This window comes from Notolepis coatsorum, assembly GCF_963971535.1.
Source record: "Notolepis coatsorum genome assembly, chromosome: 7".
NCBI lineage: Eukaryota > Metazoa > Chordata > Actinopteri > Aulopiformes > Paralepididae > Notolepis > Notolepis coatsorum.
In genome coordinates, this window is record NC_140171.1 from 42,513,629 (window position 1) to 42,531,128 (window position 17,500).

General features: G+C 43.8%; 1 protein-coding gene across 1 annotated transcript in view; it reads left to right on the forward strand.

The window, feature by feature from the left end:
* Positions 1 to 17,500, forward strand: part of ptprdb (protein tyrosine phosphatase receptor type Db) — a 155,615-nt gene that overhangs the window by 85,686 nt on the left and 52,429 nt on the right. Inside the window, 14 exon segments of the mRNA XM_084318954.1 lie at positions 1,832 to 2,025; positions 2,594 to 2,620; positions 3,927 to 4,044; positions 4,973 to 5,113; positions 5,116 to 5,148; positions 5,151 to 5,164; positions 5,167 to 5,208; positions 5,210 to 5,354; positions 5,357 to 5,575; positions 6,032 to 6,043; positions 6,046 to 6,125; positions 9,321 to 9,577; positions 11,125 to 11,218; positions 13,844 to 14,068. Of these exon segments, the coding sequence (XP_084175080.1) occupies positions 1,832 to 2,025; positions 2,594 to 2,620; positions 3,927 to 4,044; positions 4,973 to 5,113; positions 5,116 to 5,148; positions 5,151 to 5,164; positions 5,167 to 5,208; positions 5,210 to 5,354; positions 5,357 to 5,575; positions 6,032 to 6,043; positions 6,046 to 6,125; positions 9,321 to 9,577; positions 11,125 to 11,218; positions 13,844 to 14,068 (1,601 nt within the window).

The following is a 17,500-nucleotide window of genomic DNA, read 5'->3' on the forward strand; positions in this document are numbered from 1 at the left end:
CCCCCCCCCCCCCCCCCATGCCTGTCTCTGGATCGTTTGCCCCCGCTAACAACGGCTTCCTGTGACCCTCTACTAATGACCTCACAGCATCTTAAACTAACAGCAAGTCGCTTCGTCCGGCCAGTAAGCCTATCGCGTCTGTCCGAGAACCAGTCTTGCCGCTGCATTCTAAGGACTATAGGCAACAGGGATAACCTTCCAATCCTGAGAATCTCTCCTGCTTTTTCCTCACAACTATAAGACCCGCCAACATCCACAAATAACCCCCTACTTTTCCCTTGTGCTTTTTCTGCTTCTTACCAGCAACCGTTTTTCTTCCTACAACCCTCTTTTATCCTCTTTTTACCAACATATTTTCCCCACATTTTTCCCCCTGTGACTATCTTCTTTTTGACAGAAAAGGGAGGTTGGACGACCCCCTCTAAAGACCCTGCTGTGATCTCCCCTGCAGTAGAATAGTACACCCTGTTAACAATTGACCATATTATATATATATATAATTATCAGTGTTCGTGGGTGGGAAGCCGGTGGGGTATGAGTCCTGGTCGTTGCAGCAGTGACTCTTACTGGTCGGCAGGGTCTGTGGGAGATAACGTGAACCTCTGCGCACGTTACGCTCTCCCAGTGAAACTCCTAGCTTGTCAGGTGAAAAGAAGCGGCTGCCGACTCCACGTATATCGGAGGAAGCATGTGGTAGTCTACACCCTCCCCAGACCGACAGTAGAGCAGCATGTGGTAGTCTACACCCTCCCCAGACCGACAGTAGAGCAGCATGTGTTAGTCTACACCCTCCCCAGACCGACAGTAGGGCAGCATGTGGTGGTCTACACCCTCCCCAGACTGACAGTAAAGCAGCATGTGGTAGTCTGCACCCTCCCCAGACCGACAGTAGGGTAGCATGTCATAGTCTACACCCTCCCCAGACCGACAGTAGGGCAGCATGTGGTAGTCTACACCCTCCCCAGACCGACAGTAGGGCAGCATGTGGTAGTCTAAACCCTCCCCAGACCGACAGTAAAGCAGCATGTGGTAGTCTACACCCTCCTCCCAGACCGACAGTAGGGCAGCATGTGGTAGTCTACACCCTCCCCAGACCGACAGTAGGGCAGCATGTGGTAGTCTACACCCTCCCCAGACCGACAGTAGGGCAGCATGTGGTAGTCTACACCCTCCCCAGACCGACAGTAGGGCAGCACATCGACCAGGAAAGGAATTGGCATAATGACAAAATTGGGGGATGGGAGAAAAGGAGAAAAGGCAAAAAAAAGAAATGTGCTTTTTGTGTTTCCAGCCTTCTTGTTTAGAGTGTTTACCTACAGGTCAATCAGATAGCTACTGTAGAGGTGGCTTGAGGTTTTTCTCATATGACTTTCTTGTGGGGAAGTGTAGCTCTTGGCAGCAGGTTTTTTTTCCCTCTGCCTGCTTGTTTGTGTAGAAGGCCCTGGGCCGTAAATCCCTTTTTATTTGTCATTCTTATCTTTCTTTGCATTCACTTCTTATTCTCCACTGCTTTTTTCTTCCATGTTTTTCCTCCAGTGCTGCCATTTTTTACCCCGCCAGGGCAGCTTTTAGACCTTTTATGAGGGTTGTATTTTAAAAAAAGAAAAGAAATTTTTATCTTTTACATCTTCCAAACATTTTTATCTGCCCCCAATTTTTTATATATATATATATATATATATATATATATATATATATATATATATATATATATATATATATATATAACACAAACTTCCTGCCTAGCTAAAGAGAGACAACTCGCCCCCGGAGATATTATCAGTCGCCATCGTCTGTGACCCTTGACCTCTGTCCCACGATGCATTTCTAGTTCCCAGCGGGCCTCCGCGGGGCGTAGAAGCGGAGGCAGTGAACGCCTCAGCCGTTAGGGTGGCGTGGCGGGCCCCGGCGCCAGAGCGCCAGCATGGGCAGGTCCGAGGCTACCAGGTCCACTATGTGAGGATGAGCTACGGAGAGCCTCAGGGGAAGCCTCTCATCAAGGACATCCTCATGGACGACTACCAGGTGAGGCCGTCTGACCGACCCGTACAGTAATCACACCGTTAGATGATACAGTAGACGCCCTTTGCGTAAAATAGTATTGCATTTGCTTCTGCGATTCTCACGTTATACAGTTATACCACTCTTTTAACCCTTTCACTACCACACTACTAAAGGGTTCAAGTTTCAAGTTTCTTTATTAGTTGTCATACAGAAGTACAGAATACTTTTATATAAAATGCTTCTTTCTGTTTTGCTCCAGAGATTGTGCTAGATAAAAATAGATAAGTATAAAATAAGTATAGTGAGTATAAAATAGAAGTCAAGTACGTAGACAAAAGTGTTCAATTGGCACGACTAAATTGGGATGGGAGAAAAAACAGAAAAAGAAGGAGAAAAAGTGGATAAAAAAAAAGTACTATACTTGTAGTATTGCAGCGTATTTGCTTCTGTACCAAAACATTTGCATATCATGATTTAAGTATGACATGTGCTTTAGCATGGATATGCAAATCGCAGGAGATTAATTTAATATGCCACTTAATATGCCATATTCTGTGTTTCTTTTTCTCTCTGACATTCCGTGTCTCAGTGGGAATACGGTGATTCAGCTCAATATGTGAGTAAACCTACTTTTTAAACCAATTCTTTCATAACAATGGAGCATTGAAAGATAGATGAGTCATATTTATGATATTGCAGCTTCCAACTCTCACAGGACTGGAAGTCGAGTGTTAAAACCCTGTAGGAGGCGACTCTTTCATGTCTCCTTTCTGTGTTGTTTTTTTAATAATGGGCCACTGAAAGACATTTGGCTGAGATGACTCATAATGTGAGTCATCTATGTATCTTTCTTTGCTCTGTTATTAAAAGATACCGATATTATTCATGGACCCCAGAGGAACCCACAAGATCATGTGTGGTTTATTTAGTACAGGCATCGCTCAGTAGCAGAGGAATGGCAGATTACAAATCTGCACACAACAACACTCTTAACTTACCATCTTTAGATATTAAAATGTGAGAACATCGTTCCTCTGGAAACTTAAACCGGAGCTGTGTGGTTGTTCGTCGGAGGTACTCGACTGTGAATTATTTTGAGAGGGTTCCAAGCGGCTGATCAAGGTTCTGACTTCCCATTAATGACTAATGACTATATTTAGCATGTTAAGGAAAAGCCCCCACAGAATATTTTCTGTTAGAGGTAGAAACTAAATATTTGCTGAAATGTCAAGATGTGCGGCTACACAAGACAAAACCTTATTTTTTTTTCACATACTGGGATTTATCATGAATATATATATTATTATCTTGTTTTTTTTTTTACACACAAAAATCACAAAAATAGGTTTAACAATCATTTCACATGCTAAGTATCGGATTTAAAATTAAACTTGTTCTGAATCCTATGGTACCAAGCATTTGATATAAGTAGTTTTTGAGATACAGCCATTTCTGTATCATACCATATTTAGTCGTTAGTCAACGGTGTGATAAATATATGAATATGCGTGATGTTTTATTTGGTCTTGACAGTTCTCACAGCACATCAATTCTGTGTTTCTAGCTCTAACAAAAAAACATTTTGGTGGGGCTTTCCCTTAACATACTACTGTAAATATAGTTGTTAGTCATTAATGGGGTAAACCCATACAAACGGATACAAAAAAGGAAACTTGCGCTGTAGCCTCAGAACATTTGTGCTCAGCTCAGCTAGTACAAAAGTGATGTAAAGGAAATTATTAAATGAACATTAATGGGTCAGTATTAATCAAGGTTTTGACTTCTGTCAAGAATGTTCCATGGGGTTCTCAAAGAAGTATTGTTGCGCAGGTTCTGTGTAATTGTAATTGTGTAAAAGATCCATTGAATTGATCCCGTATGTGTCTGTAGCTGACCAGGCCTTGTTTGGGTGTGTTCTGCAGGAGGTGGTTCTAGGAGACCTGACAGCCGATACCTCCTACTCTGTGTCAGTGGGGGCGTACACCGCCAAAGGAGACGGGGCGCGGAGCAAACCCCAAAGCGTCTGCACTGCCCTACCACGTAGGTGTCGTCACACACACACACACGCACGCACGCACACACACACACACACACACACACACACACACAGCACGCACACATTGTACAGACCCACACACTTAACACACGCACATACTGTAAACATCTAGTACAGACCCACACATTTAACACGCACACATAAACATGTACAAACACACACATTTAACACACGCATGCATGCTGTAAAATATATTAAATTATCCTAATTTATCTGAACCGAACAATGTAATTTTGTTCTCATCATAAGCAATGATCTGTGAGAATAGATTATTGTTAATGACCCTTAGTGGCCATTAAATCACTGAACGGGCCATAATTTAGTGTCTTGTTCTGTGTTGCTATACGGTAATGACGGAGAAGGAGAGAAAATGAGATTATAAAAGCTTCGCATTAATGTACATGACCACCTTAATAATACAATGCATTATTACTTGAGGCTATCAATAATGTATTTTCTAAATATTCTTATCTATTTCACCCCCACTATTCTCTCTCTCTCTCTCTCTCCTCTCTGTCTCTCTATCTCCCCCTCTCTCTCTCTATCTCCCCCCCTCTCTCTCTCTCTCTCTCTCCCCTCTCTCTCTCTCTCTCTGTCTCTCTATCTCCCCCCCTCTCTCTCTCTCTCTCTCTCTCTCTCTCTCTCTGCTCCTCTCTCTCTCTCTTCCTCTCTTCTCTCTCTCTTTCTCTTCTCTCTGTCTCTCTCTCGTCTCTCTCTATCTCCCCTCTCTCCTGCTCCTCTCTCTCTCTCTCTGTCTCTCTCTCTCTCTCTCTCTCTCTCTCTCTCTCTCTCTCTCTCTCTCTCTCTCTCTCTCTCTCTCTCTCTCTCTCTCTCTCTCTCTCTCTCTCTCTCTGTCTCTCTCTCTCCTCTCTGTCTCTCTCTCTCTGCTCCCTCTCTCTCTCTCTCCCCCAGTGCCAGGGACACCTAAGCTGTTGGTGAGCACCACTGACTCGGGGGCCACTCTGCTGCAGTGGTTCCCTCCTCCCGACCCGGCCACCCCTCTCCTGGGGCTACCGCCTCACCTTCGGCGCGTGGACGTCCTCCCCTTCACGGTGGGGAGTTCCCCACCAAGGAGAACCGCTACGCCGCCAGGACATGCACAAGGGGGGGCGACCTACTTCTTCCGACTCTCCGCCCGCAACACAATGGCCGCAACACAATGGGTACGGAGAAGAGTCCGTGAAGGAGGTGACCACTCCGGAGGACGTCCCCGGCGGATTCCCCGAAGACATTGTCTCCGAGGAGGCCTCGGCCGTCTCCATTCGGCTCGCTTGGAAATCGGTGCCTCTGATCGAGCAAACGGGAAAATCGTGAAGTATCGGGTTCTGTACAAGGATATAAACAGCAGGGGGAACGCCTCGGAGGCGGAGGCGGAAGCCCCGGAGACCAGCGTGTTGCTGCGCGGCCTGAGTGCTGACACGGTGTATGATGTCAGGGTAGTGCGCGTTCACAGGCCCGCCGGCCCCGGGCCGTACAGCCCCGCTGTCCAGTTTAGGACGCAGCCGCTGGCCCAAGGTAGAACACGGGCACATGTACCCACACACACACTGCTCTGGACCCTCACACCATAAGACCCTCATTATGTCCACTGTACATAGTGTACTCTGTAATCGCTGTCCTCAAGCTCAGTATACCCACGTGCACGTGCGCACACGCACGGCAACTCAAACACACACGCACGCACACACACACACACACACACACACGCGGCTGGACAATCTGTTCCAACATCCTAAGTGTCCTTTGTTTGTCATCTTGTCACCCTAGTCTTTAGAGCCTCAGTCCTTATCAAGCCAAGGTAAGAGAGCAGTCACAGTACAGACTCCCCTGACGCATGCAGTCACAGAGCCTGTTGATCATACCAGTACTAGGCTAGCAGGATAAGACGCAGGTAAGACCGTGACCTGAGGAGGACTGGAGGGTTGGACTGTGGAATCATATGAGCTTGTGTTTCTTGTGCTTGTGTCTCAGTGTTTGCCGCCAACTCAAAGTGAAGGCTGCCATGAAGAACTCTGTCCTTCTGTCCTGGGAGATCCGAGACAAGAACCCTACGCAGCCCTTCACTGTGAGTGTGTGTGTGTGTGTGTGTTGTGTGTGTGTGTGTGTGTGTGTGTGTGTGTGTGTGTGTGTGTGTGGTGTGTGTGTGTGTGTGTGTGTGTGTGTGTGTGTGTGTGTGTGTGTGTGTGTGTGTGTGTGTGTGTGTGTACGTGTGTGTGTGTGTGTGTGTGTGTGTGTGTGTGTGTGTGTGTAGGTGTGTGTGTGTGTGTGTGTGTGTGTGTGTGTGTGTGTGTGTATGTGTGTGCGTGCGTGCGTGCGTGTGTTTAGCCCTAAGCATCAACATTCCATTATGAAAATGAATGCTCAAAGTAAATATATATAGTACCATTTTGAAGATAACAACTAGGGCTTTCAAATGATATAAAATATCTGTATGATTATCATGATTATTATTCATATCTTTCATAATACAGAAATTATTACAAAAATCTTGTCCGGCCACCACATTTCAACAAACAACTGCATTTTCAACCACTTTACAGACAAGCTAGCAGGAAACTTAGAGGGTATGGATATAGACAATTATGTGGGCAATATAGAACAGCTGACAGATTAGAAATATCATCTATTGTTCAAAGGTTATGATAATTATAGTGATAGTAATAAAACAATTCCGTCTGAAAATTTACTTGAAGGGGTTTATGATGAATATCTGTTTGAATATCTGACGCTGGCCACTACAGACTGGTAGACTAGCTACTATAGTCCATGGGCCAGACCAGATATCGGCAGTGTTGTGCTAGTTACTGAAAAATAGTAACTCACTTACTTTACTAGTTACTTCATTTCAAAAGTAACTCAGTTACTTTATTAGTTACTTACACTCAAAAGTCATGTGTTACTGTTAAAAATATATATTTAATTGCTCCCATCAATGCCCTTACAGATTCTTACAGTCAAAATCTTTTGATCAACTTGACAGTTTCCATTAATTTGCATTCACATCACTGAACTTTGCTAAGCAATGTGTTCTATATACTATACAAACAAAGAATGGGTACAATACAGTATGGCTCAATACAAACAACTGCTAAGAGGATGCAGACCAGAAAAATACTTTAGTCTTGTTTACATAAGGTATCTCTCTCTCTCTCTCTCTCTCTCTCTCTCTCTCTCTCTCTCTCTCTCTCTCTCTCTCTCTCTCTCTCGCTCTCTCTCTCTCTCTCTCTCTCACACACACACACACAGCATTGCAGCTTTAGATTGAATCTGGGCTTTAAGTGTAGAGCAAATATTTGGGTGCCTATCTCTCTCTCTACAATATCTTACTTGCTGTCTCTCTCTCCCACTCTCTCTCCCTCTCTTTCTTTCTCCCTCCCTCACTCTCTCTCTCCCTCCCTCTCTTTCTGAATACACACACACAACACAAATATACACACACACACACACAGTGGTTGCCTGTAGGAGGTCTGGTTTGATGAAGAATATGAGAGTCAGAGAGGGCTCTGAGCCTCATTGAGTAACATAATCAATGAGAGAGAGCGAGAGAGAGAGAGAGAGAGAGAGAGAGAGAGAGAGAGAGAGAGAGAGAGAGAGAGAGAGAGAGCGATCTTAGGTTCTAGGTTGAAAACAAGTTGAATGAATGGCCTGATGTCGCCGTTAGAGCGTTTCATTATAAGCGTCTTGCCACGTTGGTTAAGATATGAAATACTTGCCAGTAGTGTAAGGATGCATAGCCATTAGTTACCTGTAGCTTACTTACAGATAGGGATGGTTACCTTTCACATTTGAACCGATACCGGTACCGGTACCTGTGAATCGATACCGGTACCCAACGGTACCTTTTTTCGGTACTTTAGTCTCAAGAAATTTACCTACCTCAGTCGTAAAAAAAAAATCCAAACTTCAAATAACTACAATTTCGACAGTTTTCGGCTTGTCATTGCTCCGACTGCTTTGTTGTTGAATCAAGTCAAATCCTAGGTAAGCATATATTGTGCGTGTGAACGTTGACATGAAAAGAAAAAAGTAAAAAAAAAAAAAAAAAAAAAATGAATGAATACTTTTTTTTTTTTTTTTTTTTTTTTTTACGGTTTCTCACTTGATTCGATACTCGGTAGTACCGACGTGTTTCGGTTCGGTACCTCAAAAGTACCGAATTCGGTACCCATCCCTACTTACAGAGACTTGTGGTGGAGGACGTTCTAGCTGTGTTCAACTTCTGAACGAGCCCGCCAGCTTGATTTCAGGCATAAAACGGGTCCAGAAACTAACGTTTTAATCCACACCACAATATGTAAACAAAGGTTTTAACCATCCACAACAGAATACTGCAGTCCAAATGTATAGTATTTCCGATGCTTGATTCTTCTCTCAGACCGACGCAATGTCTTGAAACTATTCTGTTTATTGGCGCAGCGAGTGTAGTAGCAGAGTGTAAACAAACACGACCACAACGTGTTTCCGCAGTCCGCACACAGGAGTCAGGACTGCGATTATTAATGGGAACAATGCAGAGCTGTGGTGTAGGCCTTCCTTTTTCTTTGATTTGCAATTGTTATTCAAAAGTCAATTTAGTAAAATCATTTAACAAGAGATAGTCGACAATATCTTCCTCCATTCTCTTGTTTGAATGACACTGACACAGTTTGATTGACAGTTTGATTCTAGCTACTAGAAAATTCGAACGAGGCCGCTAGGCGATGACGTTGTCACGTTTAGCTTTTAATGTGATTTGATTGGTCAATTTGGTCAACTTTCTGGCCCAGCCGCCCAAGGCTGAAGAAGACAGAGCCTATTGGAATCCCTACCTAGTACCAAGCTGCCGGGCCGTTAAGGCGTTAAGACCAACCCCATTGAAGTAAGCTTGAATCTTATTGGCTAATAATATGTTAAGGAAGCTAGAAAAAGACAACCAGGCCTAGCCTCAAAGCCTCCAATGTCAATCAAAACACTGCTACCAGCAGACTGCTGGTACCTGCCCTGGGCTCAGTGTGGGCTGCCTCAGTGACAGTGTTAGAGAGAGTGGGCGCAGTTTTGCTTGTTCGGTTAATTTCTCCAGGATGGAGAAAATTATTATAACACAGAGATGAAAAATTATGATTTTTTTTAATTATTGTAAATATTTTTACTGTTCATATTTTTTTTTTTGGGGAAGCTTGGCTTCCCTTGGCTCCATGAATATTCGCCACTGCACTCATTACTCATTAACGAATTAATTCATTCATGTATACATTCAATCCACTGTCCTCCACCTGTCCAGATCCTGTATGGAAAGGACCAGTCAGTGGAGGTGGATGGAAAACAGACCCAGAAGCTGATCACAGGTCTGGAGCCCGAGACTCAGTACTCCTTCCTCCTCACCAACCGAGCCAACAGCGCCGGGGGCCTGCAGCACCGGGTCACCGCCACCACAGCGCCGGACATCCTGAGGTCCAAACCCACCCTGGTGGGCAAGACCAACGCAGACGGCATGGTGACCGTGCAGCTCCCATCCGTACAGACCGCTACTAAAGTCAGGTACAAACTGCCACTAAAGTCAGGTACACAAACTGCCACTAAAGTCAGGTACACAAACTGCCACTAAAGTCAGGTACAGTCTGCCACTAAAGTCAGGTACACAAACTGCCACTGAAGTCAGGTACAGTCTGCCACTAAAGTCAGGTACACAAACTGCCACTAAAGTCAGGTACACAAACTGCCACTAAAGTCAGGTACAGTCTGCCACTAAAGTCAGGTACACAAATTGCCACTAAAGTCAGGTACAGTCTGCCACTAAAGTCAGGTACAGTCTGCCACTAAAGTCAGGTACAGTCTGCCACTAAAGTCAGGTACAAACTGCCACTAAAGTCAGGTACACAAACTGCCACTAAAGTCAGGTACACAAACTGCCACTAAAGCAGGTACAAACTGCCACTAAAGTCAGGTACAGACTGCCACTAAAGTCAGGTACAAACTGCCACTAAAGTCAGGTACAAACTGCCACTAAAGTCAGGTACACAAACTGCCACTAAAGCAGGTACAAACTGCCACTAAAGCAGGTACAAACTGCCACTAAAGTCAGGTACAGTCTGCCACTAAAGTCAGGTACAAACTGCCACTAAAGTCAGGTACAAACTGCCACTAAAGTCAGGTACACAAACTGCCACTAAAGCAGGTACAAACTGCCACTAAAGTCAGGTACAGACTGCCACTAAAGTCAGGTACAAACTGCCACTAAAGTCAGGTACACAAACTGCCACTAAAGCAGGTACAAACTGCCACTAAAGTCAAGTACAGTCTGCCACTAAAGTCAGGTACACAAACTGCCACTAAAGTCAGGTACAGTCTGCCACTAAAGTCAGGTACAGTCTGCCACTAAAGTCAGGTACAGACTGCCACTAAAGTCAGGTACAGACTGCCACTAAAGTCAGGTACACAAACTGCCACTAAAGTCAGGTACAGACTGCCACTAAAGTCAGGTACAGTCTGCCACTAAAGTCAGGTACAGACTGCCACTAAAGTCAGGTACAGTCTGCCACTAAAGTCAGGTACAGTCTGCCACTAAAGTCAGGTACACAAACTGCCACTAAAGTCAGGTACAAACTGCCACTAAAGTCACGTACAAACTGCCACTAAAGTCAGGTACACAAACTGCCACTAAAGTCAGGTACAGTCTGCCACTAAAGTCAGGTACAGAGGATTGGAGGGAGATAGGGGGAGATTATGGAGAGATGTGTCAGGGAAGGAAGTGGAGAGGGCTCATGGTGTTCATAAAATGCCTACATTTGGTGTTTTTATTCTAATAAATATGTGTTAGGTGTTAGGCCTGTTATGTGTTAAGTGTTAGGTGTTCTGTGTTAGCAGATATTGTAGCAGATTAAGGCTGGTAACTCCCACAAAGGGTTAAATGAAAGCACCAAGCAACTGTTTTTCTTGTTTTGTTTTGTGTTAACTCATGATGTGTCCCTGGCTGTCCCATGGTGTTTATTAAAACCATTCATGAAACTATAAAACCAGACACTGAACAACAACATGCGAGTGTCTGTCTGGTATATGTCCTTGATGTGTATGTTTTGTGGTGCCAGGGGTTACTACGTGGTGGTGGTACCAATGAAGAAGCAGAGAGGAGGGAAGTTCCTGGATCCTGGGGACGACCCAGACCAGATGAACATGGATGAGGTGAGGCATGCAGTGGTGGTGATGATGATGATGATGATGACGGTTTGATTGATTGATTGATTGATTGATTGATTGATTGATTGATTGATTGATTGAACATTTTATTAACAGATTGCAATACAGTATGGGTACAATACAATGGGTACAATGGGTACAATACAATGGGTACAATACAGTACAGCTCAATACACACAATTGTTAAGGTGATGCAGACCAGAGAAAGACTTTCGTCTTGTTTACATCAGGGTCCCCCATTTTGATGATGATAGAATCAAGAATCAAGAGGTTTATTTGTCACATACATACCAGGGCATACAGTGAAATGCGGGTGGTTATGCCTGCATTGATTGTGCAAAATACAATAATAAAATAGGCATAGAAAAAATGTAATAGGTAAGACACAAGATATGCATGGTAAAAAAATACATGCTAAGTTCCTGAGAAACTGGTTCCTATGTGTGTGTGTGTGTGTGTGTGTGTGTGTGTGTGTGTGTGTGTGTGTGTGTGTGTGCTCATGTGTACTTGTGAGTGGAGAGTGGAGTATCTTCCCCGATACTCTGAACTTCCTTAGCTGTCAGGTGATAGAGGCGCTGTTTCGCCTTTTTCACCACAGCATCTATGTGTGTAGACCATGTCAGGTCCTCTGTGATGTGGACTCCCAGGTACTTGAAACTGCTCACCCTGTCCACGATAGCCCTGTTTTATCCACAGTGGCGTGTGTGTCCCCTGCTGTATTCTCCTAAAATCCACGATCAGCTCTTTGGTGTTACCAATGTTCAGGAGCAGGCTGTTGTCCCGGCACCAACGTGCCAGTACATCAACCTCCTCCCGGTAGGCCTTCTCGTCATTGTTAGAGATCAGCCCCACCACCACTGTGTCGTCCGCAAACTTCACTATGGAGTTGGAACTGAACCTGGCCACACAGTCATGTGTGTACAGTGAATACAGCAGGGGGCTCAGAACGCAACCCTTGGGGGGACCCGATACTCAGGGTGATTTTGCTGAAGGTATGACCCCCCACCCTGACCGCCTGGGGCCTGTCACTTAGAAAGTCCAGGATGCAGGCGCTCATGGCGGAGCTCAGACCCAGATCGATCAGCTTGTCAACCAGTCTGGTGGGGACTATGGTGTTGAAAGCTGAACTATAGTCAATGAACAGCAATCTCACATATCCCCCCTTCTGACTGTCAAGGTGAGATAGTGTGTTGTGTAGTACCTGGGAGACCGTGTCGTCAGTGGACCTGTTTGTCCTATATGCAAACTGCAGTGGGTCCATATCACTGGGGAGGGAGGCACAGATGTGGTCCTTGACCAGCCTCTCAAAGCATTTCATGACCACAGAGGTGAGTGGCACCGGTCTGTAGTCATTAAGGCCTGCTGGAGAGGAGTTTATTGGCACAGGGATTATAGTGGACATTTTGAAGCAGGCAGGGACCACGGACTCAGCCAGGGATAGATTGAATATGGATGTAAATACTGGGGCCAGCTGATTTGCACAGGACTTAAGTATTCATCCTGTTATCCCATTTGGGCCTGCAGCTTTCCGAGTATTTACACCCATGAACGCTAATCTCACGCTGTGTTCCGTCAATGAGAGAGTGTGTCCCCCCATCATGAATGATGATGATGATGATGATGATGATGATGATGATGATGATGATGATGATGATGATGATGATGATGGTGACTGGGACAATGATAATGATGATGAGATGATGATGATGATTATGATGATGATGATGGTGGTGATTGTGACAATGATAATGATGATGTGGATGATGGTAATGGTGACTGTGACAGTGATGATGGTGGTGATTATTATTATTATTAGTTACAGCTGATATAGTTGTGCCCTTCCTAATGACTTGTCATACAGAACTTGTAAGTTGCTTTGGATAAAAGCGTCAGCTAAATGACTAAATGTAAATGTAAATTGGGATATAGTGAGGTTAATGATAATGATACAATGATATAATGACAACAGTGATTATGATGAAGATAATGAGAATTATAGTAAATGGCCGCAGAATGAAAAAAGAGAAGGGTGATTCACAATTTCTCTGAAGCTGATATTGATAAGGCATTATAATCATACTTATGTTATGATGCATAACACAATCATAATGCATTATAATTATAGTTTTATAACAATGTTCATACTGTGTCAGAAAGGTTTATAATAACAGGTATCATAAAACTGTATAATCACATGCAAAGATCATAGTGTATAATACTGAAAGGTGTAAAACAGTATGAAGATTGTGGCTAATGCACAACACAATTCTCATAATAATAATAATAATTATTATTATTATTATTATTATTATTATTATTATTATTATTATTACAATGATAATGTAATTATGTAGGAGAACTGTGACGTGCTGGAACACGCTAAACAACATGTAACTGGACAGGGGACATCAGCTATAGCAATGTGATCATGATGATGGGGATTGGAAACGATATGATGATGATGATGATGATGATGATGATGATGATGATGAGAAGTACTACTATGTTTCTTTCAATATTGCATGTTTTATGTTTGTACTTGATGAAGGTGAAAAGGGAATATTGTACTTATGCTGCGCCCTCTCTCTCCTCTTCTCCCCACCTCCCCAGCTGCTGAAGGAGATCAACAGGACAAGCATCAGCCGTGCCCTGCGAGTCCGTAGACAGGCTGGCCAAGCAGATCCAAGGGCCTACGTCAGTGCCCACTTTAAGACCCTCCCCCTGGAGTTCACCCTTGGCGATGGCCGCAACTATGGCGACTTCCGAAACCGGCCACTCCAGAACGGACAGGAGTATGTGTTCTTCGTGCTGGCGCTGCTCGACCTGTCCGACAATGTGAGTGAGAACACACATACACACACATACAGGTCACTCTCGTACATATCTAATACCTCTCGTTCTGCTCTATAGAACAGCGAGTCTCTTCTTCTCTAGGAGAAAACATGCTGCTCTATAGAACAGTGAGTCTCTTCTTCTCTAGGAGAAAACATGCTGCTCTATAGAACAGTGAGTCTCTTCTTCTCTAGGAGAAACATGCTGCTCTATAGAACAGTGAGTCTCTTCTTCTCTAGGAGAAACATGCTGCTCTATAGAACAGTGAGTCTCTTCTTCTCTAGGAGAAAACATGCTGCTCTATAGAACAGTGAGTCTCTTCTTCTCTAGGAGAAAACATGCTGCTCTATAGAACAGTGAGTCTCTTCTTCTCTAGAAGAAAACATGCTGCTCTATAGAACAGTGAGTCTCTTCTTCTCTAGGAGAAAACATGCTGCTCTATAGAACAGTGAGTCTCTTCTTCTCTAGGAGAAAACATGCTGCTCTATAGAACAGTGAGTCTCTTCTTCTCTAGGAGAAAACATGCTGCTCTATAGAACAGTGAGTCTCTTCTTCTCTAGGAGAAACATGCTGCTCTATAGAACAGTGAGTCTCTTCTTCTCTAGGAGAAAACATGCTGCTCTATAGAACAGTGAGTCTCTTCTTCTCTAGGAGAAACATGCTGCTCTATAGAACAGTGAGTCTCTTCTTCTCTAGGAGAAACATGCTGCTCTATAGAACAGTGAGTCGCTTCTTCTCTAGGAGAAACATGCTGCTCTATAGAACAGTGAGTCTCTTCTCTAGGAGAAAACATGCTGCTCTATAGAACAGTGAGTCTCTTCTTCTCTAGGAGAAAACATGCTGCTCTATAGAACAGTGAGTCTCTTCTTCTCTAGAAGAAAACATGCTGCTCTATAGAACAGTGAGTCTCTTCTTCTCTAGGAGAAAACATGCTGCTCTATAGAACAGTGAGTCTCTTCTTCTCTAGGAGAAAACATGCTGCTCTATAGAACAGTGAGTCTCTTCTTCTCTAGGAGAAAACATGCTGCTCTATAGAACAGTGAGTCTCTTCTTCTCTAGGAGAAACATGCTGCTCTATAGAACAGTGAGTCTCTTCTTCTCTAGGAGAAAACATGCTGCTCTATAGAACAGTGAGTCTCTTCTTCTCTAGGAGAAACATGCTGCTCTATAGAACAGTGAGTCTCTTCTTCTCTAGGAGAAACATGCTGCTCTATAGAACAGTGAGTCGCTTCTTCTCTAGGAGAAACATGCTGCTCTATAGAACAGTGAGTCTCTTCTCTAGGAGAAAACATGCTGCTCTATAGAACAGTGAGTCTCTTCTTCGCTAGGAGAAAACATGCTGCTCTATAGAACAGTGAGTCTCTTCTTCTCTAGGAGAAAACATGCTGCTCTATAGAACAGTGAGTCTCTTCTTCTCTAGGAGAAACATGCTGCTCTATAGAACAGTGAGTCGCTTCTTCTCTAGGAGAAAACATGCTGCTCTATAGAACAGTGAGTCTCTTCTTCTCTAGGAGAAACATGCTTCTCTATAGAACAGTGAGTCGCTTCTTCTCTAGGAGAAAACATGCTGCTCTATAGAACAGTGAGTCTCTTCTTCTCTAGGAGAAACATGCTGCTCTATAGAACAGTGAGTCGTTTCTTCTCTAGGAGAAACATGCTGCTCTATAGAACAGTGAGTCTCTTCTTCTCTAGGAGAAAACATGCTGCTCTATAGAACAGTGAGTCTCTTCTTCTCTAGGAGAAACATGCTGCTCTATAGAACAGTGAGTCGTTTCTTCTCTAGCAGAAAACATGCTGCTCTATAGAACAGTGAGTCTCTTCTTCTCTAGGAGAAAACATGCTGCTCTATAGAACAGTGAGTCTCTTCTCTAGGAGAAAACATGCTGCTCTATAGAACAGTGAGTCTCTTCTTCTCTAGGAGAAAACATGCTGCTCTATAGAACAGTGAGTCTCTTCTTCTCTAGGAGAAACATGCTGCTCTATAGAACAGTGAGTCTCTTCTTCTCTAGCAGAAAACATGCTGCTCTATAGAACAGTGAGTCTCTTCTTCTCTAGCAGAAAACATGCTGCTCTATAGAACAGTGAGTCTCTTCTTCTCTAGCAGAAAACATGCTGCTCTATAGAACAGTGAGTCTCTTCTTCTCTAGGAGTATTACGTAACCATTGACTACAGGAAGGCTCGTTATCTGGTCAATGTTACACAATAAGGAGACGGCAGCCAAAGTATCTAAATAAATCATATTTAATTTATAGTTACCATGGTTTCGTAACAAAAATGAACATCAAATAATAAACAGACAAACACAGAACTACACAGACAGGATCAGCACCAGACGGAAGGGATGACAGACTACTTATACACAAGGGAATGACGAGACAACACACACCTGGGGTAATGGTAATTGGGTACACCTGGGGGGAAAACAATAGGGACTACACACCATGACAGAGGACTACATCTAGACATGACAACTCACATTAGGAGCGCCTGATCAGGGCACAAACATACCCCCACATAACAAGGAGAAACATGCTGCTCTATAGAACAGTGAGTCTCTTCTTCTCTAGGAGAAACATGCTGCTCTATAGAACAGTGAGTCTCTTCTTCTCTAGGAGAAAACATGCTGCTCTATAGAACAGTGAGTCTCTTCTTCTCTAGCAGAAAACATGCTGCTCTATAGAACAGTGAGTCTCTTCTTCTCTAGGAGAAAACATGCTGCTCTATAGAACAGTGAGTCTCTTCTTCTCTAGGAGAAACATGCTGCTCTATAGAACAGTGAGTCTCTTCTTCTCTAGGAGAAACATGCTGCTCTATAGAACAGTGAGTCTCTTCTTCTCTAGGAGAAAACATGCTGCTCTATAGAACAGTGAGTCTCTTCTTCTCTAGGAGAAACATGCTGCTCTATAGAACAGTGAGTCTCTTCTTCTCTAGGAGAAACATGCTGCTCTATAGAACAGTGAGTCTCTTCTTCTCTAGGAGAAACATGCTGCTCTATAGAACAGTGAGTCTCTTCTTCTCTAGGAGAAAACATGCTGCTCTATAGAACAGTGAGTCTCTTCTTCTCTAGGAGAAAACATGCTGCTCTATAGAACAGTGAGTCTCTTCTTCTCTAGCAGAAAACATGCTGCTCTATAGAACAGTGAGTCTCTTCTTCTCTAGGAGAAACATGCTGCTCTATAGAACAGTGAGTCTCTTCTTCTCTAGGAGAAACATGCTGCTCTATAGAACAGTGAGTCTCTTCTTCTCTAGGAGAAAACATGCTGCTCTATAGAACAGTGAGTCTCTTCTTCTCTAGCAGAAAACATGCTGCTCTATAGAACAGTGAGTCTCTTCTTCTCTAGCAGAAAACATGCTGCTCTATAGAACAGTGAGTCTCTTCTTCTCTAGGAGAAACATGCTGCTCTATAGAACAGTGAGTCTCTTCTTCTCTAGGA